Genomic DNA, 20,690 nt, shown 5'->3' with positions numbered 1-20,690 from the left:
TGACTTCACTGGTAACGTGTGAGAAATAGAAGAAAGCTTATATACATACATATATATGTATATATGTATTTATACACACATATATATATATATATATATATATATATATATATATATATATATATATATATATATATATATATATAAACAGTTCTTCCTAGTGATGGATCAGCAATCATTACTACCTTGATAAAAATCTAAATTTCGAAGCATTAGGTGTGACAAAGTCTTTTTTTTTTCAGCATATCTGTATAACCACAGAAATGCTATGCTCTCCCTCCCCCTCTACTTTTCAGCACGGTGCATGGTGCAATGAATTTCCCGGAGAGCATGAACTCTGATCTGACCTTATCATTTAAAAACAAATGGCTCTAATGATGCTCACTACAATGTTTCCACACATCGAGGAGTGATTATGAGGGTAGCATCCATTCAAAAATGGAGCAGCTGACAGAATAAATCGGAGAACTGCATATATTTTTAGAACTCTAATCCCACTGGCTGCCAAACACCCACCAAACTCTTATATTCATGCAAGTTTCCTACGTGCACATGAGCCATACGCCACAAAGAAGCATGTAATACTCTGTATTTTACTACACTTCATTCTCTACCATGGAAAGAGTGAGTGAAAGAATATACACCCAGCTCCGGGACACATTTTTCTACTGTTACAGGAAGTGTTCAATCTGCCACACTCATTCCATTCTCTCACGCGTTCTCTGTTCATTTTAACCTTTTCCTTTCAGTCAAAATCTAAATGAGTTAAAGGTTATACTTAAACTGAAGGTGTGTTTTTTCACTGACAAGAACTTTTCTGTTCATTTCCAAGGATTTGTTGTTGTTGTTGGTGGCTCCATCATTTTATTTATTTTTTTTTTTTGCTCCAAAAACATCCACAAAACAACCAGAAATATTATTTATGTTTTTATTAAAACAGTTCCTTTAAAAATGAAGGCAAAGGGAAAAAAAAGGAACAGAAGCACGAACAAAATAAAAAGAAAATGAATATATATGTAACAAATGTTATTTGCATAGAAATCCACATGGTCTGCAGACTTGGGCACTTAACAAAAATAAAAATAATGAACTAGATGAACAAGAAAAAAAATGTCCTGCAAGTGCTACAGATATCAGGCAGTTTTATCTAATCCCAGCCACATTCATGACATCAGTGACAGAATACAATATTAAGCTGAACAAATATCATGTGATCATATAGTACTATAAAAATGGAAACAAACAGCACTCGGCACAATCAGTCCTTCAGATTATGAAGCAGCACATGAATTATGGATAATTATGCACATGACATAAATCACAACAGCTGGACTGGGATTTCAATTGTACATAGGATGCCATGAAAGTGACTTGTGGTGGAAACGAAATACATTGTGTGTCAATGTGAATAATGTTGATAGCAACTACAGACATTTTAAATAATACTTACAGCTATGCAAAACACACAAAAGCACAGCTTAAACAAATTACTGAGTAGTACCAGTAACTTTCCAAAAAAATAAAAAATAAATCTGATCACAGCACTGTGGAAACAGCATCGTTTATAGGATATAGGAGTAAATCCTGTCGACTAGTTGGAGAACACACCTCAGTGCAAATTGAGGCTCCTCAAAGTCAATGCATAACAGTTAACAGTAAACCAGTCTTCAGTCTTATTGCATGGAATACTAGTTGGTTATTATTATTTTTTTTTTTGCAGGACTGCGCCAACGCATCCTTTCCTGTTTTATGGCTTCAAATATACTATTCCACCGCTCCTTATGCTTATAAATATACACCTATTTATAGTAATATTGCCCACAGTGTCTAGTTTTACATCAAACAGTTTCAAGGTAATGAAACAGATGAATGACGAATTAAAGGGGCAAAAAAGGGAGCTCTTATGCAGCAGATGGTGGTTTGCTGATATAGGTCATTGTGTCTCATCCGAGGGAAGTGCCAGTGCGAATGAATTCAAAGTTATTCTGACTAATCACCTTTAACCCATAATGAAACATTTCTATTCTGATGAGAGTGCTCTTTTTTTACGATGCCAGTGCCTCCATTACTACAAGGAACAAAAAGGCTCACCTTAAAAGGTTTGATCAGGATCAAACTGCTGTAAATCCTACACTATGTCCTTGCAGATTCCAACATTCCAACCAAACACCTACAGTTTGTGAGTGACAACAGAAAGAATATCTTTTAAATGAATGATGTTCATCAGTCCGTGGAAGCTATACTAGTGGCTTGTGAAGAACCAACTCCTTATTAATAAGCTGCTGGGTTTTTTTCTCCTTTAATTCGTCATCCATCTTTTTGTGTTATAAGCACTGTACATTGCAATTTCATTATTCATATGCCTATGCATATGCAGAGTGTACAATGTGTATCCAACAGGGTACCAGTTTAGCATTCGTACATGATATAAAAACGATTACTAACATCGATCGACTAACAGCTATAAACGATTCATTTGACTTACACCCTTACACCTAAATTTGGTTATTCATTTACAAATTCACATTCACGGAGCCCTAACATAATAATCCTGCAGTGCAACAGCCTTTAATAGAAACGGCTTACCAAATGCATTAGTGCTGTAGCAGCTGTAAATATACCGCTAATTTCTCTGCAAGTTCAGCATGGCCTCATGATTGCAAAGTGGCAAGAATTCACAAAAAGCTGATTGTATTTTAAATAAAAAAAAAATCGGGGGTGAGATTAACAGTAATAGCTTTTCTTAAAACTGATTTCCTATGAAAAAAACTTCCAACAAACACAGACCAGGTTGTTAAATGAGGTGTACGGTTATAGGAGTGCTTAAAGAGGCCCAAGTACCATGTTCTCAATACAGGACTACTGCATTCAAAAATAAATATATATATTTTTTACAACCTCAGAATATGGAGGTAATAATCAATTATTGTATTATTACTAAATATAAGAGCATACAGGATTTTTTTTGGCTATGCTAGCTATTATATACTGTTTTAAAGTATATATGATATACATACATTATAATTTATACCTTAATAGTATTGAAATGGTATTTTATTTCTATGACTAGCTGCATCGTTTGCTATGAACAGCTTCGAACGAGCATAACAATGACGAAAACAAAAACACAGATTATCTGCTGTAAAGAATGGGTATAGAAATACTGTACAGTATATGATAGATTGTAACAGACACAGTTGAAGGGAATATTTTTTGATGGCCAGTAATAACACACCAGCTACCTTGCAAACTTTTCTTAAAAGCTTAAAAATAAAAAACAAATGGAAAAAAAAAAAAAAAAAAAAAGAACAAGCAAACAAATCATTTCAAGATGACAATCAAGGCATCTCATGTCATTAATGTGCAACTTATTCTATCGTTCATGTTATAACCTTATAACAAGCAGGAATTCTTCCTCTATCGATCAGATAAACATACAGAAGTAGAAATAAAGACACAACGATGTCCACTGCTGAATCTGTCTGCCAGTGTACCATGAAGGTAGTTTCACATATAGACACATGGCCTTTGAGCTCACTTTCATGTTTGGTGAACGGTGGCTTCATCAGTTACACACGAATACACACACTTATGTTTTCTGCTGAATCTCAAGACTGAATCTTATTTTCCACACATTTCCCCACAGTGAACACTGAATCTTTTCCTTTTTCCAAATGCCTGGAAACAATGGCTTCATCTGAGCATCTGCTGTATAGCTACACTGCACGCTGATATTCATAGCAGTTAAATACGTAGTACCATTTGATGGTAGCGTGGACAGGTACAGAAAGTCTGCTATAATAAGTCATATAGCCAAAATCACAGACTTTCACAACAATGATGCAGTCCTGTTGCATGCGTGTCTAACACTTTTTTGTTGCCCCTGTTTGCAGGAACTGAACACATGCTGCAGGAACCTATTCTGAAACCCAGTACAGACATCAGTCAAACAAAAATGATCTCATAGCAAGAAATCTACAAAGAAAGTTATTCTTAAAAATGAGGAAAAAAAAAAAAAAAGTTTACAAGGCAGGAAGGCTTTCTCAATGCAACATTTGGTGTGAACCCAAAACTAGCAACTCATCCACCCACTCTCTCTCACAAGCACACACACACATACACGCGCAAACACATTTGCACACACAAGCACACAAACACACACGCACACACACAAGGTCACACACGGGTATGCACACACACACACACACACACACACACACCCACTCATTCACTCAGACATGCGTAACAGGGAGAACATCTAGAATGTTACTTAGTGGCCTCCATCTTCCCACGTATAGTCGTTCTTCTGTTTAGCCAGCTTCCTGACCAAACGTTCAAGCTCTTTGCGGGATTTCTGCTCCTCTTCCAGACACTGTTTCATCCACCTGTTCTCCTAAGGTCAAAAACACGCCTCATCAGACCTCAAACACACAACATTTAGAGCCAATAAACATAACAGGATGAGCAACAATAGAAATGTCACCTTCTTTAACTCATGGACCTCATCTTTTAATGCGTAAACAGCGTCAACGAGGCTTCTGCAGGAGAAAGAATAATTAGTAAATCCAATCTTGAGCCCTTGAAATGCTTAACCCTCAACTGCCTCATGACTGCATTCTGTCTCACCAAACATTACTTCAATAAAGCCAGTTGCCAAATAAATAAATCTAACTGATAACATGATAAATAGGGTATGATTACATTGAACAGAACAGATGTGAGTGAAATAATATTGCAATTTTCTGTTACGAATTCTACAAAGATGTAGATAATTTGGATATTAACAACACAGCGCTGTTCAACTGATCAGAATGTTTCACAGATTCATTTTTTATCCCATTTTTTATCTAACAATAATGCTGCCTGTAAGATGAGAAAAATTATAGCAACAAGTTACCCAAGGATGTGTAACGGACTGTTTTTTAAAAGAAATTAAAATGTGTTCTTTCACAAATTAAAAAATGCCGTAAATTGCTGTGCTATATGAGGAATCAATATCTGCAGGGAGTTCTTTTACTGAAAAATAACATGGTGGTGTTGTTTTTCGGTGGCTCCCTGTTCGGGGTTCCACATATTTTGATTTGGCACACACTTTACGCCCGGTGCCCTTGCTCACGCTACCCTCCCATTTTATCCAGGATTGAGACCGGCACTGAGAGTTAACGCCACAGTTGCAGGTTGGATCCCTGCCCGGGAATCAAACCCCTGGCCTGTGGGATCCTCCAGAGACCCATCTATATCATATAATCCTTTTATCACACCACCCTGCTTTATTGTTTACTGCTTTTAAATGATGACAGAATGATAACGCCAGCAGTGGAGGCTCAAGTCGTTAAGTCTCTGGGTGGTTTATTAGAAGGTTGCCTCAGGTTTAGAAGGTTGTTTGGCTATTAAGCCAGGCCCTTAACCCTCTTTGCTCCAGGGGCACTTTATCATAGCTGCCCCTGCACTTTGACCCCAACTTCCTCAGCTGGGATATGCAAAGAAAAGAATTGCACTGTGCTGTAATAAATGTGTGGCGCTAATAGATTCTTTAGTCATCATTACATTATGATCTAGTTTAACATACTTCTCCTCAGTGACTGTTTGTCCGTTGCTCTTCATCTCTTCAACAATTATCTTCTCCTCCTCTGGTAGTAGGACTGGAGGGACACCGTCTTTACGCACAGCTACGATGGCATGAACACAGTGTGTCAAAGTCATAGAAGCGGTTTTATCTTTGAAAAAAAAAACGCTAACATTATAACTAAGGAGTACCTGTTGTGGTCTGGTGCAGGCTGGCTCCAGTACAATATGCTTCAATCACCTTCAGAATTTGGGCATCTTCTTCCAAAACTGCAGTACCTGTTAATTTCAGCACCACAACCCACATCTGAGACTTTCAGAACACAACGGAAACTCATGGCCTAATTAATACCACAGAGACTCCTTCTCTACACCTCTGTTTTTTTCTTTTCTTAATTAACTAAAGCAGTATTCACCAACATCCCACTTAACCTACTTTTTCTGAGCAAATAATCATCATCTGATGGTTTTCTCTCTGACGTCTTTCTCTTGTTCAGGAACTTCTTGATGGGTTTAGGGCTTTTGCTGGTATCCTGGAGAGACAAGGTGGTCGTGAGGATGCAAAAGATTCAAGCAAACCCCAACAAGAACACAAATTAACAGCATATGATTTACAAAAAAATGTTGCATCAGGTGTGAGGGACAAGTTGCTATTAAGAGCAATAAAATGATTTACAGACTTAACTAATGTTTTTGGTCTGCTAATATATTAAATTCAATTAGTAAAAATAAATAAACAAATAAGACACCAATCATGTAAAAAAAAAAAAAAAAAAAAAATAGACTGCAATACTGACTGCTTATCTTTACATTATTTTGCTACTTGTCAAAAACATCATGCATTTGATTTTGTTTAAAGAATACTGAATTGCTGTTACAAGTTTCTGACTTACATAAACATGTGGACATGCGTATAATACTGCAAGCTCTAGTAGACTAGCTTACGTAGTGTTAATATTAAATTAGTAACATGGAAGACGTCATCGTGTAATAAACAGCAAAACATACAAGCTTCTCATTTATTGACATCACAAAACTGGTGCCCTGTGGTGTGCAATAAGCACTGAATCCACTGCAGTGCTAACAAGGATATATCAGTTACTGAAGATTAGCAAAATGAATGAAGTGGATAAAATAAAATAAGTCTAAAAATATTATAAAGGAATTTGTGCATTTCTATCTATGGTAGAGTGAGACAGAAAATTTTAACTTTTTTTTTTGTTGTTAATGTTAGCAAACTACATTGAGTGAGGAAAAATGCTGTGACAGAAATACTGTGATAAAATGAATGCCTTCCAATCATGAACTGACCAATCAGAATCAAGTATAGCAGTGGATTCTCTTTCTGAGGAACCTTGAGGAACACCAGATTTGCATTAAACGACATAAATCATTGATATTTCAAAAATATTTTACATTATTTCCTCACATAAATCTACACTATATAGCCAAAAGTATGTGGACACCTGACCATCACTCTCATATATGTGTCCCCAAACTGTGTTGCTTGAAGTTTGAATCACACAATTATATAGAATGTCTTCATATGTTGTAATGTTACAATTTCTCTTTACTGGAACAAAGAGTCCAAAACCTGCTCCAGCATGACACTGTCCCTGTACAAAAAAAACAGGTTCATAAAGATATGATTTGCTAAGGATGGCGTGGAAGAACTGGAATGCTGACTGCATGCTAGACCTTCTCACAACATCAGTGCCTGATCTCACTAATGGCTGAATGGACAAATCCCCACAGCCACACTCCAAAAATCTAGTGAAAAATCCAGACGAGTGGAGATGATCATAACAGCAATGAGGGATCAAATCAATAATGTAATGTTCAACCAGAACATTTGACTGTGACTGGCCAGGTGTCTTCATACATTGTGCAATACAGTGCATAAAAGACTGCAACAACAATCAAAGCCCAGAAAGCAGCCTCCTTCATAACCGATGGTTAAATTGTGATAAAGGAAACAGGATTTTTTTTTTCTACACTTTTCACCCAACCTGTCCTCATGTACTTCCTCCGAAGACACATGAAGCCAGAAGATAGAATCATTTCGAAATGCTCCTTGTACTTTATCATGGGGTGCTGTAAAATACTTGGAGAAAAATTTTATCCACCCCTTCTGCATTATCTCACATGACTGGCTAGTGTCGCTGTGACCATAATTATGGCAGAGAGTATCCCATCTCTCCCATCCTGAGAGCACTGCCAATAATTCCTCTCTTGATCTCCCAGCCATGGATGGCTGTGGCTTTGGCAGGATTCAGTCTTCTGATCTCTGGATGATAGAGCGAATGCTTTTCTGTCTCAGCACTCGGGAGCCCGGAACCAGGTTTGTTAAACATTACAGGTGACAAACAGTGCTGACTATGCAGCTCACGCTACAAGCAAGAGTTAGTTTTTTGCTACTCGAGACAAACTGGTTGACAGAGATGTTTCCACCAATGTGTTTTTTCTTTAAAAATGACACATAGAAATGCTCTAAAAGCAACTGTTATTGAATGCCAATACATGCAATGCAATATAAGCCAATTTTTAATGTGTTTTTATGGACAACACATGGCTTAAAGAAAAGAAATTTAATAGATAACAAATCTTATCTTAATATCTGGATGGAAGCATGGCTTGTACCAGTCTTTGTTCAAAGTGAAATAGTTTTAAAGAGCTTAGCAGCCTTAATAATTCAATATTACCTCATTAAACATATGCAAATGAGGAAAAACGCAACTAAAGCTAAAGCAAGCACAGACTCAGCGTTCTTATTAAATAACACACTACAGGATGTGTAATAGTTTGTGCTTTCACTTTCTGGGAGCCACATCGCACACTCACAATACCCATTTTGATTAATCATCTCTTACTCTTGTAACTCATTTGTTTGTTACAAAACTAAAACTATCCCTGAAGAAAACACAGTTTCCTGTTCCTTCGAGGTAAAAGGGCTTGCAGGCAAAAACATGACATTTTCAAGAACGCTGAAAGAAATAGCAGTTTACGGTATGTTGCACACAGGACACTGATCAGTGAAAGGATGCGGGAGGACACAAGACAAACGAACAAACAGGAAATGAGTGGTTTATAGGAACGAGAGAGAGAGAGAGAGAGAGAGAGAGAGAATGAGAATAAAGAGAGTACGAAATAAAAAAACAATGAAGCATGGCTAAATTGTGCCGCAACACCAGAGCTAGCCAGGCATACAAGACACACAAATTGACTGGTCTACTCTTACCTTCATGATATAAGACATCCTCTAAAGAAGCAGGAAATGAAGAGAGAAAGCGTATGAGAAAAAAATGGAAGAGTCCAAAAGAACAAGATGAAGAGAACAGTGAGGAATGAACATTTCTACTGGGTCCTCAACCTGACAGATGTTTACACATTCTAAATCCGAAAATAACAACAAGGTCAGGCTTGGAGATCTGTCAAGTACTGTAACAAGGCCTTACAAAAATACAGCAGCTTCGACAAATGTCAAACAGCTTGGAGAAATTTTACCTGCTTAGTTTTTTGTATATGATGCAGTAGACCACACATGAAACTTGTGGTAAAAAGTATGGTGGGGTACGGTAGTGGTTATTTGTTGACAGACCCCACAAGATACTGATATTACAGTAAAGACACTCAGCTCACTGTCTGCTGGGGAAGGGGGCTGTTCATGCTTCCTCTAAGGACCACTCAAGCTGAGTCACAGACGTGCATTACGCTCCCACTCAACCACTACTCTTCTGACTCACTGTTTTCCAAACTCCATTAAATGTGGGCACAAAAACCTCTCACCTCTTTGTAGCCCAGTGCGGCGGACGGTTTAAGTGGGGGAGCGGGTCTCAGGCAGCTCAGAGACCACGGCTTGGTGATCTTAGGTGGTTCCAAAGGGCACCGGGTGATTGTGGACGTACCGAAGCCCTGCGTGTGGCTCAGATGAGATGGTGTGCCGACTGTGCTCATGGGCTTGCCCTCTACATTCTGCCAAATAGTGAACAAGGTTGACATTTACCCAAAAAACCACAAAGATTTTTCAACAGAAAAGACACAAATCACAGCATGAAAATCAATTCACTGCAAGAACAATGGACTCTTGTGGAAGCTCATACAAGCTTATTAGTGATGAGAACGCTCCTACTGTTCAAAACAGTGTTTGCCTGAAGGTTCATACCTTCAGTATGGTTCCTACTGGACTTCCACCTTTGGTAAAAGCATGCAGGTGCTCCAGCCATTCCTGCAGCTCCTGGGAGCTACTGCAGAAAACTGTCATGCGCTCGATCATACCTCCTGCAACACAACCGCAGCATACTCTTATTTCCTTAACCTCAAAGCAACTTTTCATACTGAAACACACCGAGCTGTTAACACACTCTTAATTGCCTGAAACTGTTACAAAACACAAAAGACATTTTGACAGATCTGAAACACACCTCCAATCTCAAATGCATAATGACCAGTCTCCGCATCCTCCACATGTTTGGTCACCGTGGCTCCTGAAAGCTGCAGTCGTCCCTGAGAGAAGAACAACAGGAGGCTAATGGTTATAAAGAGCTGATTTTCATTCGAACTGGATTTGTGAGTTTGTTCTACTTTAAAACATACAAACTTGCTGGAGTTAGTAAATGTACCTGATAGATAAAGCCACTCATTCGTGGGCTGGCAGACAACATGATTAGAACATTAGGAAACAGCATGAAGTAGCGTTCGTCTTTGTCCTGGAAAAACAAACACGTACACTGGCATAAATAAAAAAATAAATAAAAAAAAAAGCTATTAAATACATTGATACGTTCACATAACGTGAATGAGAAATCATAACATTGGGAAGTGAAGCAGTTTGTTTAATCATAGAGCTGCTGATAATATGCACTGACAAAAGAAAAATCTGTGTTCTGTGTCTATACATGGATTTAAAATAGCAGTTGGAGTCACTGCTCTGAGAGAGCATGATTAACAACAATCACATCTCAAGTTTAGCAAAATCAAAACTTTCATTTTTCAGCTAAAGAAAAAAGTGAGAGGGATTATATTTTAATTTTCCACAAAGAAAGTGCTTCTTCCTCCTCTTTTATGCTCAGACTCTGTATGACACAATCTTAGCCTCCTTAGAGTTTGAGTTTCCATGCCTTGTATAGAGTGCTAGCTTTGTATGCTAATCTATCACATTAACAAAAATAATGCAGAGGCTTTATATAGGAGCAGTTGCCCCTCAACATTTTTTTTTTCTTTCCAATATATGTGGGAGGCAAATAGAAGTTTAGTCAGTGTTATACAGTCTAAATAGCTAAGCCTTTATTGCTAGTGGCAGACAGTTTATAAGATGTCTGGTCTATCTTGAGTCTGTAAAACTCCACTGACTGAATTATCTTCTGCTAGGAAATAGTTTACTCATATAATGTCTAGTTTGTGCTATGAATTTTCAAGAAAATGAGAAATGTTGAAGTAGGTTTCCAGCAGCAACATTATTTATTTTTTTTATTAAAGCACTCTTTCTGGTTAGCACTCACATCAGTACATCATCTCTTCCCGAAATAGATATTTTTGTGGTTTTCATACGTATCTGAGATCAGAATAAAAATATCTCCCTGTTTATAACTGATTGAACATATACAAGTTTTAATTTAGCTTATAAAGAAGCTTGAGATGTCTTCAGTAAGAAGTAATTATATTTTGCAGTATTGTAGTTCACTTTTGGCCCCATTCCTCTAGTCAAATTCCCCAAGAATATGATGGTTCAAAACTTCAAAACGTCTCATACATTTTTCTCTGCATTCATATCAGGAGATATGACATGCAAGGTCTTCTTGAGTTATTTAGTCTGTATGTTTGGGGTCATTGTCTTTTCAAAAATTCCATCTTCTCCCCAGATTCAGATGCTTGGCCAACAAGATTAAATTCCCCCCTCTATATCCCAGTACATTGCTCCATCCATGTTTTATTCAATGATGTGTAATGTCCCAGTACCATATACAGAGAAGCAACCTAATGACTCCCATCACTGTAGTTTACTGTGGCAATGATGTTATTGGGAACATCTACAAAACTGTTCTTTCTCAAAAATTAGTTTGAGTTTTCGTCTGAGTAGATTATTCCAAAAGATTTATCTTAATCTTCAGTATTTTTGATCACATGAAAATAGCTGAGTTCAAACAAAAGATGTTCTTAGTGGTTTAACATGTCTAGATGCAAATATCAGGAAATGAAAGCTGAAATTCTGATCTAACGTTTCATATTTATCTTTTGATCTCAAAGCAAATGTCTTCAGCATATGGCACAAACAAAAGAATTGGGCTTGTTGTTCCTATACTTTGGAAGGGATTGCAAGTATACAAGTGGATCATGGCTCCATTTTGTATTTTAAAAACTGCTTGTATTCCAAGTATACAAATGCAAACCATGCATTGTGGGAATTAAAATAAGCTTTGTGCTTTCTGACACCTTCCGAGAGCCATCTGATGACCTAAATACACCTATTCTTCACCAGAAGCAAAAATATTTTTATTAAGGCACTTAAGATGAACATAGAATACTACAAATGCCATCCTCAACAAGTGAAAAAGAAAATGGGGCAACACAGTGACATTACCAAGAACAGGATGCCCTTTCTTAACTGACAAAAAAAAAGATAAAAATTTATCTTGGAGGCTACAGCAGAAATATCCAGCTTACCACTGATAACAATCTCTTGTCATTTTTACATGTCTGAGCTATGGGTTAGGGTAGTTTGTTGGAAGCCCTATCTCAAGAAAATAAGTGTGGCAGATGCATAACTGTCTGATAATATTTTTTTGGGCACATTTCTAAAATACACTTTATCACAAAAAAAAACCACCACAGTGACGCATGGTGGTGGCAGCATCATGCTAGGGGATCGCCTCCCTGCAGCTGGGACTCTAGAGTGCTGAAGAAGGGGAAAAATTCACCCGGCAGCATGAAAAGTACAAATCCATGTCAAAAGACGAAATGGCTTACTGGAAGATTTGGAACGTTTTAGAATAGCCCAGTCATATCGAACACCCGTGGAAAGGCAAGAAGAGAGCTGTGCAGAGGAGATCCACTTCACAATTTGCTACAAATGAAATATTTTGGAAAGGAAGTATAGAATAAAATTGCCAAAATCAAAATGTGATATGTTGGTAGATTCTTGAGACTGAGTGCTGAATTACAGGCAAAAGAATTAGTTAAGGGGTGGGCACACTTATTAATATCACTATCAATTAAAGTTTCTTCCCTAAATTTTTTTTTTAATAGTTCTATTTGTTTCCACTGGAATTGTGTTGGTATCATTAAAAGTGGAAAAAGGAGAAAATAATCTGGTATAATTGATCTTGGTTTAATTTTTTACATCACCAATACCTGCAATTTTAGCAGAGGTGGGTAGACTTATTACATTTACTGTAGACAGAGTATTTCTATTGAGCTCTGGGAAAATTATTGCGACAAGACACACCAAATTACAAAGACACATACAACCAGAAGGTATTTGGCCAAAAGTATGTGAACACCTGACCGTGACATCTATGCGTGGTTGTTAACCAAGGACATTCCAGATACATTGCATTAATATAGACCTGGCCCCAACACTGCTTCTATATAAGACCACTCTTCTCACTCTTACATGAATACCTTATACTAGATTTTCAAATGCTGTTGTGGGGATTTATTCATTTAGCCACTTGTGGTCAGACCCTGATGTTAGATTGAGGTTGAGGTTTGAGATCTGTGCAAACCTCAGCAAACCATGTCTATCTGGACCTCAGGGCATTGTGATGCTGGAACAGATCTGGGCCTCTTAGCCACAGCAAAGGGAAATCATAATGCTACAACATATAAAGTCATTCTAGACAATCCTGTGTCTTCAACTTTGTGGAAACAGTTTATGGAATTTGAGAAATTGGGCTATTTGTCAATAGTACATGTGATCATAATAATATGATGAAATAAAATGTTAACACATTCGTTTTCAAGTAACACATCAATTTCTCTTCTCAACACATTTTTCTTTACACTTTGGATTATCTGAAGGCATCAATGCATGTCTATGCACTAGGTGATTTTATACTGATTTCATGTCCTTATGTTTTCTGTTACCTTTATAGCATTATTTGACAATACTTTGAATTGAGTATGAAGAGTATAACTAAGACTTCAGTGTGGGTATTGTTTAAAAAAAAAAGCTTTTTGAGTATGTTATTGTGTCGACAAAAGCAATGTATCTGTGCAACCACATGACAATATTTTGACACCTAGACAACTCCCTAGGGGAAGGCTGACCCACCCTTCCTTTTTCCTCACCTCACTAGAACTGCTCTGCACGTGCACCTGAGACATAAAGGCCACTTGGCCGAGAGACTTGATGCTGTCTCCCTCCCAGCCACGCACAGGCTCGGACAGTATCTGCACCTCCAGGTCCTTTCGCTTGCGCAGTTCTTGGCACTGCATCTGAGGGACACAAGAGTCCAGTCAGTAAGAGTACATGGGAGGACAAAAAAATACACATCCTTTAGGTAGAGAAGTGAGCAATGTAGCTAGTGTAGAAATGAAAAAAAGAATAATAAAGGTAGCTGGCATAGTCAATATAGGATTTGAGATTTTATTGGAAATTACTGTAACAAAATCCTAAGAATGACATCAGGAAGGAAAATAACATGCATAAAATCATCTTTCAGTCATGACAGAGCCATGACGTGACATTCACATTAGAACCGCTGAACCAGTACGGATATGGAATAAGGTGAAACTGTCAGTGTGTGCTGTTCATGCGTGATGATGCTAGAAGGTGTTTCAAAAAAAAAAAATGTTTTACATATCAGATGAAGATTTCGATTGGACTTTTTGCGTGTAATTACTTGCTGTGGGGGTAGACCTGGCCTAAAGACAGCATGCAAAATAGCAGGGGAGTCTACTGAGAAAAGAAGGGAAATTCCCTGAAGAGACAGGAAAATGTAACAAAGAAAAAGGTGTTCCACAGAACAAAAAATCAAACAATACTGAGGTTAGACATAACCCCAAATGAGGATTCTCTACCAAGCAGTAGGAATGACTCACGGAGTTTTAAATCTTATGGGAAAAGTTTAAAAAAAAAAAAAATGCTTAGACCTATTTAGTGAACACCTACATCTGGAACACAAACACCCACTCCACTGAGGCAGTTTTTGGTAATCAACTGGTCTCAAATGTACCATTATACAATTTGGTAAAATCATCTTGCATAATGCATCATCAACATCGTAAGTGTTTTTGTAATGGACACAGGAATATGACGGCTTTACTCTAAACGTGGAATAAACAGTACACAAGTGGCAGTGGCAGCTCACTTTGGTCTATTTTATCACACTGCTCTGCTAATGGAAAGTGACATGTATACACACTCCCCCCAAAAATCAAAAACCACACAATCCGCTGTGATATAATTATTTACAGGCCGGAACTCAATAAGCGAAAAGCTACATACCACAAGATTTTTAAAAGCAATATTTGCTTTTAGTATATCACTGTAGTCTGGATGGGCTTCCTAAAAGAAAGGAAAGAAAAAAAAAAAACAGCTTTGCTTAGGAGAAGCACATCTAAATGTGAACCTTTTTTTAGTATTTGAGGGTCTGGTGTTTACCTCTACATGTCTTTCGAGCTCCTGCAGCAGGGTGGGATATTTTTCCAGCCTCATGAACGGCTTGCTCAAACTGGTGGTCAGAGTCAGGATGCCTGGAGCACTGGCTCCCTGACTCTCCATGAACTTATCCAGCTCCTCACTAAACAAACAAACGAAAAAAATACACATTTAAATTCTCAGTATATCTCTCTGTTCATCACACAATGCTCTCGTAGAAATTCACTGATATTATGAAATCATTTAGAGCAGTATGTCCAAAGCAAGCCAGAACATTAAGTAGCTGCTAGCAGAGACATCACATTGGTAGTTAACAGAGGAACTGACTCCACTAGATGGCGCTCTAAATGGACTGGACTAATAATTTTTCATTTTCAAAAGATCTATAGCAGGGTCAGAGAGGTGCATCTTCAAACAGCACCAAAAAATGTGTCCCTAGGACTCTTGTAAAGAAAGGCCAAAAATGTGGATTGAGAAATACAAAGTGAAACAAAAACTGATATATCCAAAGAAAAACAACCATGAATAAAAAAACTGAATGTAAATGTAGGCAGAAGCGACAAGCAGTAGGATCTGAACAGAAACTTCAAGTAATGTTTACAATTAAAACCGGGTACTGATCCAAATAAAGACAGGTGATTATAAATAAAGAGAGACAAAAATGAGATAAAATGGTGTGTATAGCATTTCATTCAAACTTTCAAAACTAAAATGAATCACATTTTGGTGGAAAAAAAATCACAACATACAATAAAACTAATCAACCCAAGTTTTTTTTTTACGATAAAAATACAATAAAACAGTATATATTTTTCCACACTGTATACAGTTACTTATATGCCATAGTATATATTCTACTACAAAAGTTCATCTGCATATGCCATAATGGGAAATGGGGCATGAAAATTTTTCATGAAATACCAACCAGGCTGTGTCGGCGTATCTTAAGCAATACAGATTTGATTCAATGAAATTTCCTGTGAAGCATGTCTATTTCTAGAAGTGGCTTATAGCAAACGGTCTACACATGACCTTTACATACACCTTACAAACTCAAAAATGCTGAAACAAAGCAGTTTGTTATGGTTAAGGTGAAAGACTGCTTTTAGACTAAGCCAACCAAACTTAGATGATTCATCACAACACAATGCTTTCACTAAGTGTATGTGCTGTGGAAAACGCTGCAAAGATGCTGCAGTGTGAGATGCAATTTTAAGCGCACGCTCAATTTCTCCATCAGCAACAACCACATCTATAGATATCCTGTTGGGTTAGAGCCAACTTCCTGTGCTGCTTTGACAGTTTGCTGCTGGGGTTTACTTTGGCAAGCAGACATGCACAAAGTGTGTTACCCTCACCAAAAGTGTTAATTTTGCATTTATATGTAGCAAGGAACACAGTGAGAAAAGAAAAAGAAAAAAACTAGGTGAAAAGCATGTTACTCAAAAGCGTTTACCTCTAATGAGTACAAGACAAAAGCACATGGGCACCTCCTGGTGGACACTGTTGCCATTCTATGCAAACTTACCTGTCATACATGGAATTACACAAAAATGATGTATAGCACAAGAGTGACGGTGCTCGTGGTAAAGTAAATGGTTAGGGGAAAAAGCTTGATTTGTCTAAAAATATATAAGTATGAATATATAAAATAAAAGACATGGAATTCTGTTAAAAAAAGAATGTAATGTCATCCAGTTTTTGTTAGGGTTCAATTGCAAAACCTGTTACCCCTGTTTTGTACATTACACACGTTGCATTAGAAAAGTGTTACTGGGTTTGGATTCAGTGTTTTGCAAATGTATTTATTAAAATGAGTTCTCAGACAAGAAACGTTTAAGATTTGTGAAGTTGAGTGACCAGTCAATTTCTCTTCTCAAAAATTTCCACGGTTTGAACTGAAACAAACATATCCCTGTTGACCAAATGATTCTAGTCCACGTTGCCAGGACTAACCTGTGGTCAGTGAGTACAGCCACTGCGGAAGGATGGCTGGAGCAGTAAGACAGGTACAGCATTCGGATCTGGCACATCATGTTCATGTAACAGCCACCGAGGCGCTGCTGGCCTTCAGGCATCCTGAGACAGAAACACATGAGAGAAAAGAATTAGATTTTACTATCTATCTCTGTACAGGTTTTCAATTTTTGCTGTTCCTTGGCATGAATTAGATTTCCAAACTTCTTGCTCTCTCCACCACCCACTACTCCAGGTTCTCTTGGCGCTTTACTAGTGACACGGTGCCAGAGCTGGTGTCTAATACAGAGGCATTCTAATGCTAAGAGCTGCTCCTGTGTAGGCAAAATGAGATTCTGGCATTAAATACTGATATCCTGGAAGAGAGGAGCAGGTTGTCTCATTCTGTCAGTCAAGCTGTTGTACTTTTATATGTGCCATTAAAAATATATAAGCAGTGTAGGATTTTAAGACTACTATTTCCATAAATCAATAGTTCAGTCACAAATTTAACAAAAATAGATAGATAGATAGATAGATAGATAGATAGATAGATAGATAGATAGATAGATAGATAGATAGATAGACTGTTCTAAATTTCCTTTTCTTTAACGTGACAATTTGATCTGCAGGAAGAAGAGATGTGTGTGTGAGACTGCTGCTTATCACTCCCACCTGCTGCCATGCTGTGGGTAACACATCACTGCACTAATCCCACTCAGTTTCATATTCATTTTCATTAAACTAATTTTTTTTCTGTGGTGTATTTAACAATTAAATGTTTTTTTTCTTCCTACTTTGATTTTCCTTTAAAAACATCTCATTTGAAATGTAAAGTAGGTTGAATGTGAAGTGTCTAGGATTCCCAGAGTGGTGTGAGAAAAAGAAAGGTTTTTATGTTGTATTCAAATAGCTGGCTTTCAGCAGTGATGTTAAACAGACTGTAGGTTGTAGAAGCTCAGCGTAAATATTTTAAAGTCACATTCTAGCTAGGTATGCTAGGCTAACATTAGCTTGCTGCCAATTTCTGCTGACTAACAGCCAAAGACAGCTTCTTAATGAGAAATTCGATTGAAAATGACATGTTTATGCTTTGCTTTAACGTCACATCCCTTCACATTATTGATTATTATTGATGCAAGTGAAACAAATGACTATGATTGGCCAAATGTTTCACCACTCTAAAAGTGTCTACAACTCCCAGGGATTCCTAGCTGCCTCAAATTTAGCCTACTGTACATTAAATCTGTATTTTGAAGATTGTTGTTGAGGGCAAATCTTACACATAGCAAGTTAAACAAAAAATGTTAATACATTATATATAACACAGGAACAAAAAGAACAAGATACTGCATTGTCCTGTTTTGCACACGTTTGCACACATGCACTTGTAATACTGTGCAGATCTATGTAGTGTACTCAGTTCTGTGTTTTTATGTAGCCCCATCTCCATCCACTGGGACCATTAATGCCTGATTACATAAAATACAGTTAATATCCTAATATTAATTGGCTATTCCAAACATACAATGTGGTTTGAGTATGGCTGTACGATACTATGACCGATTAATGTTTATGTCGCAACTCACTTGCTGCATTCCTCCAAAGCTGTACAGAGTCCCTGCTGGAAAGTGAGTATTTCCTCCAAGTTCCCACATAAACTGCTGCTCTCTGCACTTGAAACCCTGGAAAGAGAATATATACACACACACACACACACACACAGTTTTCACTGACTGAAAAATGCTCAAATGGTAAACAGATTATATACAAGTTTATGACAATAATTAGTTTTATAGTGCAGTATTGCTAAATCCTCAAATCTGATTGGACAAAAGGTCTTGATTCATTTCATAACAGCACGATGCAGACTAATCACAGGTTTATATACATGCCTTATAATTATACATGCCTTATACCTATAAGTATGCCCTATATACATACTTGTTCTATTACATTACTGTTTTTATACAAAAGCCTTACAGAGTGGTCTGTATTGTGGACTAGCTACATAAATAGGTTAAAATACCTGGTGTAATCACTGATATGCTCAAGTGGTTTTCTAACAAGTCTTATGTAGGGTTTTTCAAAGGAGTCTTCAGTGTCAGTGGTTTAGAACAGTCTGGTGTAAAGCTGTAGCTTTACATTTTCTGAAGGGGTGTGAACTTTAATAAAATATTTATTTCTTCTCTTCTTCTCTAGAATCGTTTTTCCCCCTCATGTTCCTCCCTGTCTTTCTTTACTTGATCATTGATTCTCAATTTTATATATATATATATATATATATATATATATATATATATATATATATATATATATATATATATATATATATATATGTATATATATATATATATATATATAATTATGATATATAAAAATATATGATGATAAAAAACTTCCACATGTATTGTATATTAATTCATCATTATTTTAAACATGCGTTTTAATTTTATAAAGAGAATTCCCCTACTGTATATAAACCAAAATTTTCCAATGTGTTATTGCTATGGTGGGGCACAAGAAAAAATATGCTCTGAATTAAAAACAATAGAAATATTTACAATTAATTTCTAGATATTCTGATGCACCTTTACATATGTTGCATTTAAGAACCCTTAATCTAATCACTGTCATTTTACATTAACATTGATTCTCCTTGTTTTGAAGTATGAAGTACCCACTCCGAGCTGCATTTTTTGTGTGTTACTAACTTCAAGAGAGAGAAATAAGAGAGGCTGGTGAGAGAACGACTTTTATTTAGCTATGATGTAAGTGATAACAGGGACTAACTTGTTTTGTCAAAGTTAAATGTAACTTTCCACCTCAAGTCAATAAATAAGCATTCATCTTGGCAAATTGCTGTGATTTAATAGGAATACCACATTTAGGGATGTGCTGCTGCGGAAAATTCCACTGAGGTTAATATGCTGGACCACATCTTACCAGCACATCACTTACTGACTCACTGATTCCTCCTGTCATGATTTATACATTACATATGATATCCTCTGACAATCACGGTATGATCATGAGCACTTCCTTATATAGTCAATACCCTCAGGTTCCATTCACTTGCAGAGATAAACAGCATTTTAGCTACTGACATCTAAAGAATCTTATTTTATAAGAGAAAAGATTAAATGCATGCATGTCAGTGATCCACAATTCTGTTCCCATCACACTAACTTCCTTCTGGTTTGATTAACAGTCAAATTTGTGTTTAAAATTCATTTGTGGCAGAAACGGATCTTACTCTTATATTTAGTTAGCTGTTTTAACCAACTGGCTGCATGTTACAAAGTTGGCTAATTAAAGTTAGCTCTCTTATTTTTTTACTAAATAAAATCTTGCTAAATGCTATACTAAAATAACCAGCTAGAAATTCACAGTGAGTAAAGAAATGTAACATTCACAGTGCATTAGATGTTATTGTACACCGGTCAGGCATAACATTATGACCTCTGACAGGTGAAGTGAATAACACTGATGATCTCCTCATCATGGCACCTGCTAGTGGGTGGGATATATAATATATTGGGATATATTTGCCTCTTTCAGCAGGTTAACA

The 20,690-nt window shown here is 36.9% G+C and overlaps 1 protein-coding gene across 2 annotated transcripts in view; it reads right to left on the bottom strand.

Annotated features, from left to right (window-relative positions):
- Positions 1-914: 914 nt before the first annotated feature.
- The window catches only part of arhgef6 (Rac/Cdc42 guanine nucleotide exchange factor (GEF) 6), a 35,177-nt gene continuing 15,401 nt past the window's right edge, over positions 915-20,690 (bottom strand). Inside the window, exons 8-22 of one of the 2 annotated variants that reach the window (XM_058396200.1) lie at positions 18,709-18,804; positions 17,120-17,242; positions 15,167-15,305; positions 15,011-15,070; positions 13,852-13,998; positions 10,185-10,271; positions 9,987-10,068; positions 9,728-9,843; positions 9,352-9,537; positions 8,804-8,824; positions 6,002-6,098; positions 5,758-5,844; positions 5,570-5,669; positions 4,484-4,538; positions 915-4,393 (exon numbers count right to left, since the gene is read on the bottom strand). In XM_058396200.1, coding sequence (XP_058252183.1) covers positions 4,271-4,393; positions 4,484-4,538; positions 5,570-5,669; positions 5,758-5,844; positions 6,002-6,098; positions 8,804-8,824; positions 9,352-9,537; positions 9,728-9,843; positions 9,987-10,068; positions 10,185-10,271; positions 13,852-13,998; positions 15,011-15,070; positions 15,167-15,305; positions 17,120-17,242; positions 18,709-18,804 — 1,519 coding nt within the window. In that variant the 3' untranslated portion in view covers positions 915-4,270. The remainder of the gene's footprint in view (positions 4,394-4,483; positions 4,539-5,569; positions 5,670-5,757; positions 5,845-6,001; positions 6,099-8,803; positions 8,825-9,351; positions 9,538-9,727; positions 9,844-9,986; positions 10,069-10,184; positions 10,272-13,851; positions 13,999-15,010; positions 15,071-15,166; positions 15,306-17,119; positions 17,243-18,708; positions 18,805-20,690) is intronic. The other variant, XM_058396201.1, reaches the window with a different exon arrangement.

Source organism: Hemibagrus wyckioides, linkage group LG08 (genome assembly GCF_019097595.1).
Source record: "Hemibagrus wyckioides isolate EC202008001 linkage group LG08, SWU_Hwy_1.0, whole genome shotgun sequence".
In the NCBI taxonomy this organism is placed as follows: domain Eukaryota; kingdom Metazoa; phylum Chordata; class Actinopteri; order Siluriformes; family Bagridae; genus Hemibagrus; species Hemibagrus wyckioides.
This window is presented reverse-complemented; position numbering and strand designations above follow the sequence as displayed.